Source organism: Pseudophryne corroboree, chromosome 2 (genome assembly GCF_028390025.1).
Source record: "Pseudophryne corroboree isolate aPseCor3 chromosome 2, aPseCor3.hap2, whole genome shotgun sequence".
Taxonomy (NCBI): domain Eukaryota; kingdom Metazoa; phylum Chordata; class Amphibia; order Anura; family Myobatrachidae; genus Pseudophryne; species Pseudophryne corroboree.
The window spans coordinates 454,286,122-454,308,605 of record NC_086445.1 but is presented as its reverse complement, the minus strand read 5'-3'; the positions used below and the strand labels follow the sequence as shown (position 1 = coordinate 454,308,605).

The 22,484-nt window shown below is 43.0% G+C and overlaps 1 protein-coding gene across 8 annotated transcripts in view; it reads right to left on the bottom strand.

The window, feature by feature from the left end:
• LOC135027842 (uncharacterized) overlaps positions 1-22,484 on the bottom strand; it is a 1,366,020-nt gene that overhangs the window by 1,092,409 nt on the left and 251,127 nt on the right. For all 8 annotated transcript variants that reach the window (XR_010224289.1, XM_063953746.1, XM_063953745.1 and 5 more), the window contains exons 19-24: positions 18,921-19,134; positions 17,646-17,816; positions 7,332-7,427; positions 1,859-2,013; positions 676-817; positions 293-433 (exon numbers count right to left, since the gene is read on the bottom strand). Coding sequence is in view for 7 of the 8 variants with exons in the window: in XM_063953746.1 (XP_063809816.1) it covers positions 293-433; positions 676-817; positions 1,859-2,013; positions 7,332-7,427; positions 17,646-17,816; positions 18,921-19,134 (919 nt within the window). In the remaining variant the exon portion in view is untranslated. The remainder of the gene's footprint in view (positions 1-292; positions 434-675; positions 818-1,858; positions 2,014-7,331; positions 7,428-17,645; positions 17,817-18,920; positions 19,135-22,484) is intronic.

The window sequence follows — 22,484 nt, the reverse complement described above, 5'->3', positions numbered from 1 at the left end:
ACACTATCACTTTATAAAAAGATAGTGAAAATAGTGATAGCGGAGGTGACTGGCAACAGAGCTGCAGCACATGAACATGAAGTTGATTAAAGATTGTTCTTAACAGGTTTTGTATTCTGCAGACTTCATAGTACTATATGTACAGTCTTTTCAGTGTATGACTTTTATTATTTATGTTTCCAAACTGACGTTTAGAAAGCAGCTTTATAGACACACAGATGACGACTCATTTGCCAAATGACGTGTTTATGTAAAGACAATAGCTTTCAGCCTGTGAACCAGCAATAGTCACCTGGTCTATGAGGTATTTTGTAAAGATCCACATCCATTTGAGGGCATAAGCACTGAGAACCTGTTTGACAGGCTGGAAATCCACCTGAATCCATCTACATTGCTGATGATCTGGGAGTCTCTGAATGCTGTTTCGGGCAGCCTGTTAATTAAAACAATATCTTAAAATATGATTCAGTGAAAACCAAAATATGTATCTCCACATTTTACAGCCTTGAGAATCATCTTTTAACTTTTTCACCTGAAGTGATGTTTTGAACAATTGGTAAAAAAATAACGTATAATAATTTGCATTGTACACATCTGAGCACATTATCAATCATAGCTGGTGATAATCAATGTATAGTTAACCATGGAAAAACACGTGATTCATTCCACACAAACCTTGTATATAGAGATTTCATTATCAAAGTCCTCTAACAGTGGTCCATGGGTGACTTGTGCCGCTGTGTCTTTAGGCAAAATAAACGCTCTTTCTGCTACAATCAATGGATCGTTATGTGATTTCATATTGATATTATTACTGCTGCATAAACCAGAGAGCAGACATAATAGAAATTATCTTTACTGGCATTAGCCTAAACGACAAAAAAATTTGCAATAACATTTCTAGATTTTACTAACTACATATAAACTAACATTTATTAGACTGACAAAGCATACAGTAAATACTTCCCAGTGTAAGAAATCACTTTCAAAATAGTCAATGTTCCCACTTTTTGATCATGTAAATCATAAACTCATAGATACAGTAACGCATCCTAGTCTGGTAATAGTTTCTCCAAATACAATAAATATGGGCATTTAAAAGAACAGAATACACTGTTGAATTCAGTAAGATGGAATTTAGGCTGTAACAGATTACTGTTATAGAAAGCTTGTGCAATTGGATCATCAATATTAAACTTATCAAATATAACCCAGCTTTTCATAAGCAAAGTGGGTACAAGCAGCCACAGATTCTAATCTTCCGAATATGCAGAATACACTATTATTATGACTTATTTGTCTTGTGGCATCACACAGGGTACACTATTGTAATTTTTTGGTTCCACATTTAAAAACATTGGATTGAGGAAAATGACTGATATGTATATGTTTAATAATGAATTATAATTATTGGGTAAAGAACCTGATAATAAATAAATATGCCCTTGAGATTCCAAGTATGTTGGAATTACTTCTATAACATACTTTATATAGGAGCTAAATTAAAAAAAAAAAAAGTCCTCTTTTGCTGCAGTTTTTGAAACCTTATTTTCTATCCAACTGGCATAGGTCACCATGTATATTTACATTTCAACATATTACGGTCTACTATAATAAATCTTTGACAGGTGGGGAAATAAGCTCCACTGAATAAAATCCATGTAACAACTTTCTGTGACTTTAGGTGAGTCACTTGATAAGTCATAGGAGAGTTAGATTGTAAGAAAAACATTAATTAAATCAATTCTGTAAATTTTAATTAATTGGATTTTACTAATGTTCTGCAGACTATAAATGGGTTTACTAAATGCAAAACGATATCTTTCCCTGAGAGAGAAAAAGGCAAGAATATATTCACTATTCAGTCTTGATTATTGGCGACAACCCGTCCCTTGCAACTTCTTTTCCTTGGGAAATTGTCAGCCTCTGCTTTCCATGAATAAAAAGTTGGAATTCTTCATTAACATCCTTCTTCCATAAATAGGAATAATTGGCAAAAACATCTAGGAGTGCCTGAAAAATAGATTTTTTTTTAATCGTTGTTAGAAATTGACAATTGTAAATACTGTATGTCCTTGCTAAACATAACCGATCTGTGATTCCGTTTTCTCACAATTATAAATAGTGTACAGGAGAAGGGGAAAGCTGTAGGTACTCCAAATTGGGGCACACTTCCAATATTAATTAAAAATATTACCTTTATTAGTCAATCTAAAATGAGACTAGCAATATCAGGGTGTCTACTGCACGAACCAAAGTGCAGGTTTTCATCCGTGATGTTTCTGTACATTGCTGCATTCATCTTTCCCTCTATCCTGACTAGTCTCCTAGTTCCTGACGCTGAAAAACATCCCCACAGCATGATGCTGCCCCCACCATGCTTCACTGGATGGTATTGGCCTGGTAATGAGCGGTGCCCGATTTCCTCCAAACATGACGCCTGGCATTCACACCAAAGAGTTCAATCTTTGTCTCATCAGGCCAGAGAATTTTGTTTCTCATGGTCTGAGAGTCCTTCATCTCAAGGATAATCAGTGGAAACAGGATGCCCCTGAGCTCAACTTTGAGCTTCATGGCAAAGGCTGTGAATACTTATGTACATGTGATTTCTTAGTTTTTTTTATTGTTAATAAACTTGCAAAAATCTAAAAATGAATTTATTCCATTTTGGAATAAGGCTGTAACATAACAAAATGTGAAAAAAGTGAAGCGCTGTGAATACTTTCCGGATGCACTGTATGTAACAATTAGGTCCCAACTACAATGCTAAGCTTAAATGCAAATAACAGAAAATAGATCTGATGAAAAAAAATTGTAGTTGTGAAAGTGTGCACCCTATGAGCGAAATATAAAATTGTCACCCTGAACCTACTAATAGTCCAATTATTTATAACCACAATAGTGGTAACTGAAGGATCCCTCAGGTATCTGGGGAAGATATGAGTATTAAATATTACTCCTCAACCACATTTAATTCATTAAATATTAGAAGTTATGTACTTATCTAGATAAGGATCTGCTTTCCTCCGTCACACTGTTACATTGGACGGGGGATGAGAGTCCCTAGGTAATGGAACAGTGAAGGGCTGTTTCTGCTGTCAATGCTGGATTCCGGTAAGCCCCCTGGTGCTGAGCAGTGCAGGGTTATGACACAGCAGAGCAACTGATTCATAGAAAATGTACCTGAGAAGAGTAATTCCATCCGGACCTGTGTTCATGGTGCGGATGCCTTCTGTGTGCACAGGGGTACTTTTAGAGTAGTGTCACAAAGCATGTTTCACTGAAGGCTATGTCAGGAAAGCTTGGTGTAACTACAGCTTCCACTCCTCCTGTTTTGCATACTATTAATTTACTCATAGGATGACAGTTTCTTGTGCTATGTATACTGATAATTATCTTGCACTATTTGTAAACTCATTTAGCATGTGTGTGTGTATGCGTGTTTGTGTATATATATATATATATATATATATATATATAGAGAGAGAGAGAGAGAGAGAGGGGGAGAGAGAGGGATCTCCATTCTCCTGTGAAGTAGAATCCATACCATTTCCCCTTACCAGAAATGCTGAATGGTGACCAACCACTTTCACTTGGGCTCTAGGTACATAAATGGTCAATACTGTCTTTTTCTATAGTCTATAGTATAATGCTACCTGCACATTATCACCAGAGACAATGAGGGGGAGGAGTGGTGGCTATTAATTATCCCGGCTCATTGAAGGGGTCAGCTGACATGGGGGATTGACGGCTTCCTGTGCAGCTTCAGGCAGCTCCCTGTACAGCCACCTGTGACGCACATGCTATTTTTAAAAAATAATTTTTGAGGTGGAATGGCCACGCCTCCCCGAATTTGACGAGCACGGGTTATGATAACTAGTGGCCTGGCATATGATGAGTTCAAAAACTTGCTCATGTATTATTTTACAAGTTAATTTACTGTAGTGTACAGTTTCATATTTAAAAAAAAACCCCCACAATTTAGAAAAGATGACCATCAACAATCATTAAGCCATAAGTTTTACTATTATACTGTTTAGTGAGAAGAAATGTAAAACCCAATTGTGAAACATCAACTTAAAATTGTATTTCACCTGGAATGGAGAGCCTAATAAACCATATTTACCACTGTGAAAGCTAAATACAGTATAGTGAAATATTGCCTCTCTTATTACTGGACTCGGCTATATCTCACTTAAATGTATTCCATCTGTATGCAATAATTCCTTACACAATACCAGTTTTATAGCTTACATAGTAAATATATTAGCAAGTTTATCATTCTGAAGATTATGAAAATAAACATTTAAATTAATGCAAGGCATTAATTCTGTGCAGCTTCGCAAGGACGTGCTTACTGGACCTCAAGTTATCGCCTCAGAAAACATACAGTAGTTTTTGCTAGTAAAACATAATTGAAGGATGTGCCTTGTTCACTGTAGGATAACATAGTAAAATATTTGGTCCTGATGTTCCTTCAATCTTATGATTAATATAATATACAAAGCTGAACAGTATTTTCTGTAAAGAAAATGGGAAAGTTTGAAGAAGACACAGCAGAGACTGAGAGTAGGCAATCATCTCAAAATGTTCTGTGTGACCCATGCAGACACAATAGTACATAACCAAGAAGGCTTGTTGTGCATTCTTTGCAAGTTTTGAGAGAAATTCAGGCAAACTGGAGCAAATAGAACATCTGGAGTTTCATATAGCTCTTCGTAACACCACTGGGTATTGAAAACATGGCCGCTGCAAATCTTATAAATTAATTTCTCTAGTCTAAACTGAAGGTTTTTCTAACATCTCAATCATAAAACTTACATCAACAATTAAAAGCGTGGTTTATTTAATGACACATATTTGTGGCAAGAAATACATTGGCAAAACCAAATGTAAGTTTACTGTCATACTTCAGAAAATGTGGAAATGTTGAATAATTAGAGCACTCCAATGGCTGGCCATGTCTATGATATGGTATACAGCATATCCATGCTATGTTATACAGCGGGTCTCCATTAGGATAATACTGCTACTGGATTTAATATTTAAAGATTCTAAGTGTCACTGGTTTAAATGAGTAACTATAGTACCACGTTTTATAAAATCACCATTTGCAGAAGTGCTCCCTTTTTGCTCTAGCTTGCCTATAAATGATGCTCAGGTCTCCACCCATATACAGTATCCTGAGACACATATATTGAGTACAGTATGTATCGCTACTAGCTGTTGCCAGTGCCAGGAATGTCCAGTACAGATCATGTGTTCTCAGCACTTCCTGGCTGATACTCAGCATCTTCTCTTTGGGATGTAGGTAAAATGCCGCCGGACAGAATCTTGGCGGTGCTCAGGATACCGGCATCAAAATACAGATGCCTGGAAACCCAAATGTTTGTTTAGAGAGACGCGCTTGCGTCCTGCCAGAGGGGAATGGGGGGGAGGTCAGATTTAGGCATTAGAAGGGGGGTTAGGGTACAGGAACGAGAAGGGGATGGCTAGGTACCGGGGAGGGGAGGGGGGGGGGTACGCACTTACAAGAGGAGCTTAGGGTTAGGCACCGAGCAGAGAGGGTTAGGTTTAGGCAGCGGGGAAGGAAGGGTTAGGCACAGCCGGGGAGGGTTAGGCACCACGGGGAGGGTTAGGGTTAGGCACCCACAAGGGAGGGTTAGGGTAGGGGTCAGGGGAGGGTTAGTGTACTTTCTAGGGGGCTGTTGGGATTCTGATGGACCATACCGAATCCCTCAGGCAATCTACTGATCTGACTGGTTTCATGTTCATTCATACTCATCTTTTCATTTTCTATCTTCGAAGATATATTTTACTCACTGTGTAATTTCACTGTATTAATCCTACTGTAAAAGTTATACATTCACAAAAATCCTCATCAGTCTTTATCAGTGAGTCCTTGTTAGACTTATGCACAACTGCTCTTTGATGTTTTCCACACAAATATTATCTGTGAGGATTGATTCACATTCATCATTTCTAATTTGAATACATGAATTATATGCTGTATGCATGTCAATAGTTCAGTGCTTATTTACTTACCATTAGTCACCACACATATGCAATTCAACGTTGTCTGGACATGATATTGACAGTGTTTGCTCATTTTCTTGGCATGTTTAGCAGGGTTAGGGGGGTAATATTTAAGCATGGTAAGAGATAGAGTGGAAAAATATAAAGCACTAACCAATCAGCTTCTAACTGTCTGTACAGACTGTGTTTGAAAATGACAGGAGCTGATTGATTAGTGCTTTATTTCTCTCCACTTTATCTCTCTCCATGCTTTCATAAACACCACCCTAAGAGAGTATTGGTTCGTCCAAAAAAGGAACTGACATTTGATATTGGCTTAATAAATATACTCAATTGTTTTTATTAATTGGTCTGTTAAGTGCATGTTGTGGTATTTTTATTTATTTTTGCTTAATACAAGTTACAGTACATACACATCAGTTTACTATGAAGGCATTGTGTTAGCAAACGTAAACAATCTGATTAGGTAATCCATTAGGTAGTGTACCACAGGCCAACAAAGAAGAGCTGCAGAGATAATGACAAAATTAACCCTAGCGTGAATGTGTGTGCGTGTACATGTGGTAGGGAAAATAGGGGCAGATGTATTAACCTGGAGAAGGCATAAGGAAGTGAAAAAGCAGTGATAAGCGCAAGGTGATAAATGCACCAGCCAGTCAGCTCCTAACTGTCAATTTGCATATTGGAGCTGATTGGCTGGATCATTTATCACCTTGCAGTTATCACTGGTTTATCACTTCCTTATGCCTTCTCCAGGTTAATACATCTGCCCCATAGATTGCAAGCTCCACTGGGGCAGGGTCTGATGTGAATGGCCAAATATTCTCTGTAAAGCGCTGCAGAATATGTGTGCGCTATATAAATAACTGGCAATAAATAAATGTAGTATCCATTTACAGTAGATAACTCCCTCTCTAGAAAAGATCATTTATCTCTCAAACAATTCCATCAAATAGATAGAAATTGTGTCATATTCCTGTGACAGTTTATATAATAAGGTAACATAACAAGAGTAACTTGTACTCAAATCCTTGTTAGTTAGTTGAAACTGTGAATATAGCGAATTGACATTTAATAACTCAACCGAACAATAAATGTTTTTATTACTATTATTTTAAGAAACAAATCATTGGATTGCTGTCTTTCCATAAAAAGGAAGAAAAACAAGACATCATGAGGGAGGCTAGATTTATGGAGCAGTACTGCCATCTAGTGCAAAGACGTGCATGTGACATTCTGCTTGAGACTAATGACATTCCTATAATGCACATACTGTATAGCGAAGTATTGCTCACCTGACACTCAAGAACACCATTCTCCACCTGCTGTAGAATGTGACCAATCAGCTGCAATGTATCTTCATCTTCGGACACATAATCTTGATAGCCCACCTGAGACATAACATATAATTCATTTTGACTGCATTTATTCAAATATAACTCTATTTTTTAGTCAAATAAATAATCTTAAATTCTGGTACCTCATCTCTGAAAAGGATAATGTAATAAATTGGTACGTTAAGGTCCTTGATACAGTGCACTGAAAATAACTATTTAAATAAAAGTATAAAATAATTAAAATAATATCAAATAAAGTACTGATAATGACAAACAGCTATATTTCAGCATACAAGCCATTGTGGCTGATTTCCAGCTACAAATAGTTTGTCACTGACCTGGGTTGGGGATGTTGTGGACTCGGGGGTTCTTCCGATGGTCGGGAAAAGGAACCACAGGTGGGTCGGAGCAGGGATGGTCGGATATAGGATTTCCTCATACAAGACTCTGATAGTTAGGCTTGGTGAAAGAATGCTGAGGAACTTTATTAAGGGAAGGGAGCAATACAGCGGCACATGAAAGGAAGTGAACTTGTGGCCAATGTCAAAAAGTTACTGGAGAATTCGTGAGCAATGTTCAACTGATGAATGAAGAATTTGTGAGCGATGTTTAGAGACACTGATGAATGAAGAACTTGTGAGCGATGGTAGATGACACTGAAGAATTTGTGAGCGATGTTTTAAAGACACTGATGAATGAAGAACTTGTGAGCGATGATGAAAGACACTGAAGAATTTGTGAGCGATGTTTAAAGGACACAGATGAATGAAGAACTTGTGAGCGATGGTGAAAGACACTGAAGAATTTGTGAGCGATGTTTAAAGACACTGATGAATGAAGAACTTGTGAGCGATGATGAAAGACACTGAAGAATTTGTGAGCGATGTTTAAAGACACTGATGAATGAAGAACTTGTGAGCGATGATGAAAGACACTGAAGAATTTGTGAGCGATGTTAAAAGGCACTGATGAATGAAGAACTTGTGAGCGATAGTGAATGACACTGAAGAATTGGTGAGCGATGTTTAAGGACAGTGATGAATGAGGAACTTGTGAGCGATGGTGAATGACACTGAAGAATTGGTGAGCGATGTATAAGGACACTGATGAATAAGGAACTTGTGAGCGATGGTGAATGACACTGAACGCTGGAAACACTAAAGTTGGTTCGGCCCGCAGGCCTTGCTGAATCCAAGGATCGCTGGCAACTGCACTGCAGAGGAACACACTAGTTGCTCGGATTACTGGAGACTGTGCTGCAGGAAGGCACCCTGAATGCTAGATGCACTGGAGTATAGCTGCTGGGAAACACACTGCGTACGGGAGCTCTGGCATCCACTTCAGAAAAGAGACGATACTCAGGCGCCGAGGCTCTGCCCGGCGTCCGGTTTTGAATCTCCCGACTCTATTGGATTGGTGAAGCGGGTTCGTGACATCACCTGATCCCCGCCCACGTGACGCCGGCTGTCATGGCGGCGCCCACGCTCCGGGGAACTGCCGGGAGCCGTGCCAGTCAGACGCCGGGACCCGAGGACCACCGGAGATGAGGACCGCCAAACGGACCAGCAGCCAAGCAGGGGTAAGCGCGGCGGCCGCTGCCCCTGGCGTGTGACAGTACCCCCTCCTCCAGGAGTGGCCCCTGGACACTTCCCGGGCTTTGTTGGATGTCTGGAATGGAAGATCCGCACCAGTCGGGGGGCCGTAACATCAGTAGCTTTGACCCAGCTCCTCTCTTCAGGGCCATAACCCTTCCATTCCACCAAGTACTGCAGATTCTTGTGAAGATAACGAGTCAAGAATAGCTTTAATTTCAAATTCCGTTCCGGCTTCAGTCTCTACAGAGGTTGGCCTAGGTGACTCTGAATGGAACCGATTTAAAATAAGGGGACGAAGAAGAGAAACATGGAAGGAATTTGGTACACGAAAGTGGGAAGGAAACCCAATTTGCAGACAACCGGGTTCAGAACTTGCAACACGGGATAAGGACCAATGAACCTCGGGGCAAACTTCATAGCGGGCACTCTTAAACTGAGATTGCGGGTAGAGAGCCATATTCTATCACCAACTTTGTATTGGGGAGCTGCCGTCGCTTGAGGTTAACGTGAACCCTACTCCAGATTTGACTGAAGTGCCGAAGAGTAGAAGCTGCAGCAGGAACATCTTCTGGAGGACAGAAACGGGTAATTTTGGAACTTGAGGATGGAATCCATAATTAATGAAGAATGGGGACTAACCAGTGGAAGAGTGGTACAAATGATTATGGGCAAACTCGGCCCAGGGCAACAGTTCCACCCAATCATCTTGCGAAGGAGAGAGATAAACGCGGAGAAAAGTCTCTAAATCTTGATTAACGCGTTCAGTTTGCCCATTGGTCTGAGGATGGTAGGCAGATGAAAACTTAAGTTTTATTTGTAAGGCTGAACAGAGAGCCCTCCAGAATCTTGCAGTGAACTGCACCCCCCGATCAGAGACTATTTCCTGAGGTAACCCATGCAGGTGGAAGTGTTCAAGGATAAATAATAAAGCCAATTTGGGAGCTGACGGAAACCCGGTCAAAGGAACAAAATGTGCCATTTTAGAAAAGCGGTCAATAATCACCCACACGGTATTGTGACCCTTGGAGAGAGGCAGTTCGGTGACAAAGTCCATAGAGATATGGGTCCAAGGCCTCTTAGGAATGGACAGTGGATGAAGCAACCCTGCAGGAGGCAGACGAAGAATTTTGTGCTGAGCACATTGAGGACATGAGTTGACATAGGAGGTCATTCCGAGTTGTTCGCTCGCAAGGTGATTTTAGCAGAGTTGCTCACGCTAAGCCGCCGCCTACTGGGAGTGAATCTTAGCATCTTAAAATTGCGAACGAAGTAATCGCAATATTGCGATTACACACCTCGTAGCAGTTTCTGAGTAGCTTCAGACTTACTCGGCATCTGCGATCAGTTCAGTGCTTGTCGTTCCTGGTTTGACGTCACAAACACACCCAGCGTTCGCCCAGACACTCCTCCGTTTCTCCGGCCACTCCTGCGTTTTTTCCGGAAACGGTAGCGTTTTTTCCCACACGCCCATAAAACGGCCTGTTTCCGCCCAGTAACACCCATTTCCTGTCAATCACATTACGATCGCCAGACCGATGAAAAAGCCGTGAGTAAAATTACTAAGTGCATAGCAAATTTACTTGGCGCAGTCGCAGTGCGGACATTGCGCATGCGCATTAAGCGGAAAATCGCTGCGATGCGAAGATTTTTACCGAGCGAACAACTCGGAATGAGGGCCATAATCTTGTATGTCCTTCTTCATAGTGTCCCACCAGTATGACCTTCGTAGAAACTCCCACATTTTTTTAACTCCAGGATGACCGGAAAACTTGGAGGTATGAGCCCACTGCAACAACTTCGGTCGAAATTCAGCTGGTACAGACATTCTCCCAGGAGGAGGACCCAAAGCGGTGGGAGCTGCCGAAATAGAAACTGGACTGAGAATCAAAGCCTTTCCAACGCAGATCTCCTCATCTGAAGCCGTCAAGGAACGAGATAAAGCATCAGCTTTGGTGTTAAGCGTCCCGGACCGGTACTTAATGACAAACGAGAATCGAGTGAAGAAGAGCGCCCATCTAGCTTGACGGGGATTCAAGCACTGGGCTGTCTTGAGATACAGCAAGTTCTTGGTATAAATCGTAATTAGGTGTTTAGCACCTTCCAATAGATATCTCCATTCTTCCAGGGCAGATTTTATTGCCAAGAGTTCCTGGTCTCCGATGGTGTAGTTTTGTTCAGCAGGAGAGAACTTGCGAGAATGGAAACCACATGGATGTAACTTCCCGTCAGAGGAGTACTGTGAAAGCACTGCACCGATGCCGACCGAGGAAGCATCGACCTCCAAGAAGAATGGTTTTGAAAAATGTGGTTGCTGGAGTACCGGAGCGGACATAAAGGCTGCTTTCAACTGGGCGAATGCTGCTACAGCTTCAGAAGACCAGTGACCTGGGTCAGACCCCTTTTTGGTTAGAGCAGTAATAGGTGCCACAATGGTAGAAAATCCCTTTATGAATTTCCGGTAGTAATTCGCAAAACCCAGAAATCTTTGTACCGCGTTCAAAGAAAGAGGCTGAGTCCAGTCCCGAATAGCAGTGAGTTTTTCCGGATCCATGCGAAGCTCCGTACCTGAGATGACGTAACCAAGAAATGGAATTGAAGGAACCTCAAAGGTACATTTGGAGATCTTACCGTAGAGATGATTCTTTCGTAGACGAAGAAGTACCTCCTTGACCTGAATTCTATGCTCTGTGAGATCCTTAGAAAATATCAGAATGTCATCCAAGTATACCACTACACTTAGGTATAACATATCTCGGAAGATTTCATTCACAAAACCTTGGAAGACGGCAGGGGAACTACTGAGCCCAAACGGCATTACCAGATATTCGTAATGCCCGTCCCTGGTATTGAAGGCCGTCTTCCATTCGTCCCCCTGTCGAATACGAATCAAATTATAAGCTCCCCTTAAGTCGAGCTTCGTGAAGACATGGGCTCCGCGAACCCTATCAAATAGTTCCGTGATGAGCGGCAAAGGATATTTGTTCTTAATGGTGATCTCATGTAAGCCGCGGTAGTCAATGCATGGTCTCAACCCTCCGTCCTTCTTCTTCACAAAAAAGAAGCCTGCTCCCGCCGGGGAGGTAGAGGGGCGAATGAATCCTTTCTGCAGATTAGACTTGATATAGTCCGACATGGCTTGGGTCTCGGGCAATGACAAAGGATAAATGCACCCCCGGGGTGGCATCTTCCCTGGGATGAGCTCAATGGGACAGTCCCAGGGTCTATGGGGTGGTAACTAATCGGCCGCCTGTTCCGAAAACACGTCTGCAAACTCCCGATAGGCCTCCGGAATGAGCTCTTCATCCGACTTGGAAGATACACGGAGCGGGTAGACAGGAGTGAGACAATTAGAATGACAGAATGAACTCCAAGATACTATTTGTGATGACTTCCAGTCGACGTGAGGGTTGTGTACTTTAAGCCAAGGAAGGCTAAGAACCAGATCGTGAGGCATCTCCCGAATCACTAGGAACTCCAGATGTTCTTGATGTAGAGCTCCAACCTGCAGTTTGATTGGCACTGTGCGACTTGAAATAAGACCATTAGAAATTTGGGTACCATTGATGGCAGGCAGCGTAATAAATCGTTCGACGGATTGTAACTGTAAACCCAGTTTTTGGACGCAAGAAAGAGAAACAAAATTCCCTGCAGCCCCTGAGTCCAGCATGGCCTTAACAGGTTTGGCTATAGACCCAGAAAACAGAGACACGGAGAGTAAACAGTTCACTGTCGGAGAAGGTTTAGATGTAACCCCTAACTCGACTCCTCCGGAACAAGCTAGGACTGCCCGTTTCCCGGATGGGACTTACAAAACTTGAGAAAGTGATCCGCAGCTCCACAGTAGAGGCAGAGTCTACCCTCACAACGGCGCTGTCGTTCTTCCGGGGACAGCCGAGATCGATTAATTTGCATAGGTTCGTCTGGACTTCAGGTGATTGTTTGCTTAGTCGGGAGAGACCGGAATCTGGATCATTCTGTCCGACTACGTTCACCACCTTGTTCCTGCATACGAAGATCCACCTTTACACAGAGTAAGATCAACTCTTCTAAGGAATCCAGCAAGTCCCTAGTGATCAGTTCGTCCTTTAGACGGTCTGAGAGACCATTCCAGAAAGCGGCCCGGAGAGCATCATTATTCCAGCGCAGTTCCAAGGCTATGGTTTGGAAATGAATCACATACTGTCCCACTGAACGGAAGCCTTGTCGGACTCGGAGCAAATCCGAATAAGCAGCGGTCGTTCTGCCGGGCTCATCGAAAATCCTATGAAATGACGTGATGAAATTGGTGTAACTGGAAACCAACGGGTCAGAACGCTCCCATAACGGAGACACCCAATCCAACGCTGAACCTTCAAGCAAGTAAATAATGTACGCCACCTTGGACCGATCTGTGGGGAAGTTGTGTGAGAGAAGTTCAAAATGTACCTCGCATTGGTTGAGAAAACCACGGCAATTCTTTGGATTCCCATTATAGCGAGAAGGAGTGGGAAGCTGAAGGCGTGACCTGGTTCCAGACAGGGATTGAACATTACTAGGGACAACCACAGGAGCGGGTACTGGAGCTGGAGCCGGAGCTACTGAAGCCAGAGAAGCCTGAATTTGATCCAGCCGACCAGATAACTCCTGGAGATACTGCATCACTTGGCTTTGTGCCGTCTCCTGACTTTGAACTCGGGAAACCAGATCCTGGATGGCGCTTGCCTCTGGGTTCCGATCCCCCGAGTCCATGAGGCCTGAGTATACTGTCACTGACCTGGGTTGGGGATGTTGTGGACTCGGGGGTTCTTCCGATGGTCGGGAAAAGGAACCACAGGTGGGTCGGAGCAGGGATGGTCGGATATAGGATTTCCTCATACAAGACTCTGATAGTTAGGCTTGGTGAAAGAATGCTGAGGAACTTTATTAAGGGAAGGGAGCAATACAGCGGCACATGAAAGGAAGTGAACTTGTGGCCAATGTCAAAAAGTTACTGGAGAATTCGTGAGCAATGTTCAACTGATGAATGAAGAATTTGTGAGCGATGTTTAGAGACACTGATGAATGAAGAACTTGTGAGCGATGGTAGATGACACTGAAGAATTTGTGAGCGATGTTTTAAAGACGCTGATGAATGAAGAACTTGTGATCGATGATGAAAGACACTGAAGAATTTGTGAGTAATGTTTAAAGGACACAGATGAATGAAGAACTTGTGAGCGATGGTGAAAGACACTGAAGAATTTGTGAGCGATGTTTAAAGACACTGATGAATGAAGTACTTGTGAGCGATGATGAAAGACTGAAGAATTTGTGAGCGATGTTTAATGAGACTGATGAATGAAGAACTTGTGAGCGATGATGAAAGACACTGAAGAATTTGTGAGCGATGTTAAAAGGCACTGATGAATGAAGAACTTGTGAGCGATGGTGAATGACACTGAAGAATTGGTGAGCGATGTATAAGGACACTGATGAATGAGGAACTTGTGAGCGATGGTGAATGACACTGAACGCTGGAAACACTAAAGTTGGTTCGGCCCGCAGGCCTTGCTGAATCCAAGGAGCGCTGGCAACTGCACTGCAGAGGAACACACTAGTTGCTCGGATTACTGGAGACTGTGCTGCAGGAAGGCACCCTGAATGCTAGATGTACTGGAGTATAGCAGCTGGGAAACACACTGCGTATGGGAGCTCTGGCATCCACTTCAGAAGAGAGACGATACTCAGGCGCCGAGGCTCTGCCCGGCGTCCGGTTTTGAATCTCCCGCCTCTATTGGATTGGTGAAGTGGGTTCGTGACATCACCTGCTCCCCGCCCACGTGACGCCGGCTGTCATGGCGGCGCCCACCCTCCGGGGAACCGCCGGGAGCCGCGCCAGCCAGACGCCGGGACCCGAGGACCGCCGGAGACGATGACCGCCAAACGGACCAGCAGCCACGCAGGGGTAAGCGCGGCGGCCGCTGCCCCTGGCTTGTGACATAGTTGTAACTGGTTTGTAGTATATGTGCCCAATTAGACAATCACCTTTGCTATATTTACTCCCTGGCCGCTCTGGGGGTCTTATTCAGATCTGCGCACTATGCTGATATTTACATAGTTGAACTACAGTACTGCGCAGTGTCAGACTTGGGTATAAAGGGCCCACCAGGGGAATGCAGTGGTAGAAGCCCATATTTAGGGGTGTGGCCCGTCTCCAGCCACCACATTGGTTTGCCTAACCATTATGGACTGGACCCCTTGATACACATATATATGTAGCATATACTGCTAGTTCATGCATGATAATGTACCAGATGAATAACAGCAATGCACTGTAGAAAATACACCATACTCCTGTGCAGGATGAGGTAACATGTATAATTTAAATGCACAGTCTAGTAGTGGGGGCCACCAAGGGTTTCCCCTATACCCGTGTGGTCCAGTCCAACCCTGGTACTGTGTGTAAATTGTGACAAATTCTTGATCCTGTATTTCTGGTTATGTATTCAGCCTTGCTGTGAGTTTGGCCTCTCCCTTGATTTCTGTGCGATTATATTTTATAGATGGGGCCTCATATTTGGCTTGACTAGTTGCTATTATCCTGACTGGGGACCTCAGTCAGCAACAGCTGCAAAAGAAAATAATCGCGCAATGAGCGATAGTCGGCACACTGCGCATACGTACACAACCAAACACCAGAGTGTGTGCACGCACCAAGTCTGGTTTCCGTGTCCATACCTAGGTATCTGCAAACAAAGTAGCAATAGCATTTAGCAAGGATAAAAAGGAGTGGTGGAGGCGTGTTAGTGGGATGGGTATACAATTTCTGTGATAAATGGTGTATGGGGTTGTGTCGTGGGCATTGCAATTGCAATATATGCTAAACAGATTTCAGGAATTGCAAACGCTTCAACAATACAGGCTGTGTAGCTAGAGAGCTACACAGACTTTGGGAGTACTGATGGCAGCAGCAAAAGTTCCGATGGTCAAGCTAATAATTGCAAAATCATAAGCAGCTGATGGTGTTTACAGTGATGCAGGGAATGCTGTTTAGTGTGCTGCATGCCTACTTAAATAAATTAGCTTTTTACAATTGACAAAATAACACTTTTCTTTAGGTATGTATACTGTCATGTGTATTCTCTTTTTAGCACAGTGTTGTGCATAGCTTATTACTATTAAACATTTTACATGTATGTATTGGGTTTACACCATGGCCCTTAACACCTGTCTAGCATTATTCTGACGAGAAGCAAACCATCCCAGCACATTATTGCAATATGATTTTTGTATTCCATAATTTAACATAGCTACAATATTAATGTACAAATTATTTATAAATGAATATACATGGTTTTGTGCTGACAATGATCTATAAGAGATGCGTTTATTCTGGTAACTTTGAGTGAATGTACGCAATGTTGCGTTTGTAGCTATGGATTCTATGGGAGTGGGCTATGTTTGCGTTGTATATTTGGGTTGTAGTATATGCAGATTGTGAGTTTGGCTAGAGGTCTTCACAGATTTACGATTGTGATCACAATCAGTGTGCGTTCATTCGCAATTGCAATCCATGCTAAAACATGCCCTGGTTTTTACCCATACAGAGTTATAATTAGGCTGAGAGTAGGTATTGGGACAGTGTCACAGTTGTACCATGTTAGCAGTGTGACAGCAGACTTAGGCTGTACTAAACATGGGTGTTTTCATAGCACTTAAAAATTTTCAACTGGTTGAACAGACTGAATGGGTATAATTGAATTTCTTATGTACAGTATGTATCAGCACGGTAGGAGACTGGCTGGACATATGAAAGGTGGACATAAGAGAAAGGTGGACACTTGTATGAAAGTGGACATAAGATAAGAGACAAGGTGCAGGCCACAGGTAGATCTAAGATGGTGCAAGAGACAATATTGTCAGATGAGCTGTAGGAAGAGGTGGTGGTGTTGTTTGTGCGTCATTTGAATTGGATCCTGAAGGATATGTGAGAACACCCCATCACTCACCAGTCTTGTCTCTTTATGTGAATGAAATGCATATGACTCTGATGTGAATGAAATGCGTATCACTTCCCAGTGCATGTACTTGTGTGTACCCATTTTTCACACACGCTCAGTGCGAACAGATGCAATTTATGCTCCACAAAAGTAGGTGTACTGTGCATCAGTCCATTGCTATACGATCATATTGCCAGCTCCAGTGCAGCTACACTGCACAGACCCCATGCCATTTTTCTTTATATAGTGAAACATTGCTTTTATTATACAAATCAGCAGACATGTTACTACTCTCCTCTGTCATCTTATGATAAATCCTAACACAATATGCTGTTCCATATGCAATTCAGTTGTGTGAGATCAATTCTTTCAGTCACTACAATTATTTATCAGAGGACATATATGGCAAGTGCTGTATTGCTTATATAGATTATAATATGGATTCTCATGAAATATGGAGTATAGCTTGTGGGAACCTCAACACTTTCAAGAATAGTTACAGATACAGTATGTGGCTAAATGTGGTGGTCCTAGGTCAGGGACAATAGACACATTCATTGTTCTTCAAGAGAGAAAGAAAACATTAAGTATTCTTACCTTGGGCATTAAAATGGAAAAAGTCTAAACCTTAGGAGCTGAGTGTTGCTGAAGACTAAGGACTGCCATAATTAAACTGACTATAACACTGTGGAGATACATTCAAATGTATTTGTAGTTACCTTTGCCATTGCAGAAAGTCCTTTTAGAAGTGATCCTCGGAGAAGAAACATTTTCAGCCATTCCTCTATATTTTCCTTAACACTTGTATCAGAAGTGCTTTGGTCAAGAGGAGGATTAAAGGCAACTTCATCATTAATCAGTTCAACTTCAATGCTAAGGATGGCAACATGCTATGAGGAGGAGAAAACATGGCTTCAGCAAAGCAACCTCGTATGAAGGCAAGATATTCCACCCGACTTTTCACTTCAGCTTGGTTCAAAATAATTGAATGTGTGTATCTATCTATCTATCTATCTATCTATCTATCTATCTATCTATCTATCTATCTATCTATCTATCTATCTATCTATCTATCTATGATGTACAACATGATTCAACAAAATAACAAGTAAAACATCTATATATATTTGTATACACTATTTGACAAGTAGTGGGTTTGCTTATTTTCTGTAACACAAAATGGGCATTAGTGTGATAAACTCTAAAGATCACCATCGCTGTCTATCATTATATAATATTAAATCTAACAATAATGAAGACACTGCTAACTACTCCTCAAACTATGCTGCCTTTACCACATTATAGGTACACGGGTGAATGAAAACAGTGAACATTGGAAGAAAGCAAAACATTTAAGTTACTAATGTGTATGAGATATTGGGGGTCATTCTGACCCGATCGCATGCTGCAGTTTATCGCAGTGGTGCAATCGGGTCAGAACTGTGCATGCGCCAGTGCCGAAGTGCGCCGGCGCATGCCAGACGGCCGAAGGCCATCGCTGTGCTATGAACACCTCTGCCTGATTGACAGGCAGAGTAGGTCGCTGGGCAGGGGGGTGGAATGGCGGTGTTTGGACGCCGTTTCGTGGGCGCGGTCTGGCCAATGCAGGCGTGGCCGGACCGTGCGGGGTGCGAGCCGTAGCGGCTGTGTGATGTCACACGCAGCCGCTGCGGGCCGGGGAGCGATGAGTAGTTCCCGGCCAGCACGCTAAAGCTGCGCTGGCCGGGAGCTACTCCTGAAGTGCAAAAACATCAGCGTTGTGCGATGCTTTTGCCCTTCTGCGGAGGAAAGGGGGGCGGCACTGACATGCGGGGCGGGATAGCCCAGTGCTGGGCATTCCCCCGCATGTCTATGGTCATGATCGTAGCCCTGCAAAATTTTGCAGGGCTACGATCAACTTGGAATCACCCCCATTGTCAAAATATGATTGCAATACACCCTGTACTAAATACAATACATTAACATAGATGTGTATGGAGGTAAAGTCATCTTACATCGCAGTCCAGCAGTGTGTTTAGTAGTGCAGCCAAGCTGGATATAGTCACTTTCTTCAGACCTTGCAGAACTACAGCATCAATGTGCATTATGAATTCCTGCCATGCAGGTGATGCCTCACTGATGCCACAGGCAACAAAGGACTGTTCAACTAGGGAGTGAATCCTCTGCCCGTCAGGAATAAGTAGGCTCTCCAGCTCATGTTCGATATTTCTAAAAGCACACACATTAAAATAAGCCTTTTAGTACCATAAGGTGTCAGCAAGTGTATACTGTACATCAATTCATACTTGCCAACATCTGAATAATAATGTGTAGCTGGGCAGGTGCATCTAAGCACATCACACCGAGAATACAATGTAGACTGTTATGCACTGCAGTCCACATCATGATGACATACTGTGCTTGGTATCGTGTTCTCAATTGTGCATTTGAAATCCTCATGTTTAATAAAATCAATTTATAATCCAAAACTAAGAGGAGATAGGGATAAATTTATCCATTGGTATAACCTAAGAGTGTCCCTGGAAATTAGGGGCAGTTGGCACTGTATGCATGAAGGCGAAATAAATGTAAACCAAAAAAAAACATCAGTTCTAGCTGTCAATCTCTGCACAAGCACAGATGTGTCCTCATTCACCAATCCTTTCTGTACCATATAGCGCAAGAAGCCTGCGCTTTTCCTAATTTGCTACTTTTTCCTCAATTTTGCAACTTTGTATTCATTTTTGTGTCTTGTTTGCTTATAGTGTACTAGGCATTTTTGTTGCAAAGGAATTGGTATGGAGTAGCAGATAAAGCATAACAATGCATAGTCCATGTAATTTGCCTTTTTACACACACTGCATTCTTTGGGCCTAAATTCAAGGTTGACTGCAAAACAAAATTTTCCTCTAATGGGAAAAAACCATGTGTACTGCAGGTGGGGCAGATGTAACATGTGCAGAGAGAGTTAGATTTGGGTGTGGTGTGTTCAAACTGAAATCTAAATTGAAGTAAAAATAAAGCAGCCAGTATTTACCATGCGCAGAAACAATATAACCCACCCAAATCTAACTCTCTCTACACATTATGGGGGTCATTCCGAGTTGGTCGCTCGTTGCCGATTTTCGCTATACTGCGATTAGTTGCTTACTGCGCATGCGCAAGGTTCGCAGAGCGCATGCGCTTAGTTATTTTACACAAAAGTTAGGTATTTTACTCACGGCCTAACAAGGATTTTTCATCGTTCTAGTGATCGTAGTGTGATTGACAGGAAGTGAGTGTTTCTGAGCGGAAACTGTCCGTTTTCAGGGAGTGTGCGAAAAGACGCTGGCATTTCTGGGAAAAACGCGGGAGTGTCTGAAGAAACGGGGGAGTGTCTGGGAGAACGCTGGGTGTGTTTGTGACGTCAAACCAGGAATGAAACTGACTGAGCTGATCGCAATGTAGGAGTAAGTCTGGAGCTACTCAGAAACTGCTAAGAAATTTCTATTCGCAATTCTGCTAATCTTTCGTTCGCAATTCTGCTAAACTAAGATACACTCCCAGAGGGCGGCGGCTTAGCGTGTGCAATGCTGCTAAAAGCAGCTAGCGAGCGAACAACTCGGAATGAGGGCCTATATCTGCCTCCCCTGCACTGGACATGGTTTTGCCCATTAGAGGAAAATTTTGTTTTGCAATAAACCTTGAATTAGGCCCTTTATCCTCAATTTTGCATTCTACTTTACTTACAGTGTATTAGGTATTTAGGATTCATTCGTTTGTAGCAAAAGAATTGGTATATAGTTGCAGATTAAGCATAACAACAAAAAGGTGTGGGTTACACATATCGGTCTGTCTTTCGCCTTTGACCCTAGATTATGTAGTTTTCCTTAATGTTGCTACTTTTTCCTCCATTTAAGGTCTTAGGCCCTGATTCAGGCTTGTTAGCACTACAAGAGGGGCAGATGTAACATGTGCAGAGATTTAGATTTGGGTGGGTTATATTTTTCTGTGCAGGGTAAATGCTGGCTGCTTTTGCATGTAGCCCCCAAATGTTAGCTTTATTTTTACAGTGAAATTTACATTTCTGTTTGAACGCACCCCATCCATATCTAAATCTCTTTGCACATGTTACATCTGCCCCTCCTGCAGTGCAACATGGTTTTGCCCAGTTGTGTGGTTTTTTGCTTTGCTAACAAACCTGAATCAGGCCCTCGCTTATAGTGTACTAGGTACTTAGGATTAGTGTATTGGCACAGCTAAATCACAGTGTCCATGGCACACCAAATGGGGGCTATTTGGAGCGATTTTAGCATAGCTGTATGTGGACACATTGGTATAGAAGTAAAGCCACATATGGTTGTCTGCCTGGTAGAGAAACAATGCTAGCTTTCTGAACACATTGGGGACACAGCTTCAGTCCAGTCCTATATATTGTACGTCCATGTGTTTCATTGTAAATATAAATTCAAGTCAAGACCAAGTAAATGTAATGGGGAAACTATTCACCAGTTCCTTCGGGTCTAAAGTTGGGTACGCCAACTTGACAGCGGACCCACCACCGCGCAGAGAGAACGGCCTATACACCAGGGACGTGCAGTCAGGGGAGGCAGTGCCACCCCTGTCATTAATGATTACAACAATACAACGAAGATACTTATGACACATATTCTGTGTAATATGTATATGCTTTGTATTATTGTAATTTTTACATTGTTAAAAAAAGGTTTCAATTAGTTTCGGAGGCACCGACAGCGGTGCCTCCTGCGGCCAATGATAAAGGTCTGGAAGCGGGCGGGGGGGGGGGGGGGGGAGGGGGGGGGCAAGCAATGGGCAGTAAAAAGACCATTAAAAAAAGCAGTGTAAGGGGCACTAGTATGAGTGCCTCAGTGACAGGGGCGTGCTTGCGGCACATGTGAATGCACGCCCCTGTCACTGAGACAGATATGATTGGGCACCAGATGGAGCTCTCCCTATTGTCGAGCCAACCACTTCACTGGGACTGACTGACTCTATAGCACATACCACGGCTCGATACAGGCCCCTGCACGTGTTCCCCTGCACTGCACCTCGGCTCCGCTCCTCTCTTTCATCACCACTGGAAGCTAGGGGGTACAGTAGCTGCACTCACGGCCCGCCCTACCATTTATCCAGGTAAGGCTTCACACTTAGAGGGCACCACAGCCTGACAGACCCTTCCCCAGCTGCCTCGGACACTGTCAGTGTCTCCTATTGACTGGCACACCGCACATACCCCCTTCTCTCCAGCATCCTCGGCCTCATGAACCAAGCGCTCCGCCCCTCCAGGTCAGTGTCCACGCCGCTCTGGTCAGCAGTGCAGAGAGCCGGCCGGTGTGTGTGCGATGTGGATATCCCACCATCTCCTGGGTGGGAAGGGAGCGGGGGTGGTCACTGCGTGTCTGCCAGGGTATGGGGTGGGGGGTGAATTTCTGCATATGTGCCAGATAATAAAGGGGGAGGGGTGATCACTGTGTGTGTGCCAGGGTATAGGGGGGTGATCACTGTGTGTGCGCCAAGGTATGGGGGGGGATGATCACTGTATGTGTGCCAGGGTATAGGGTCGATGATCACTGTGTGTG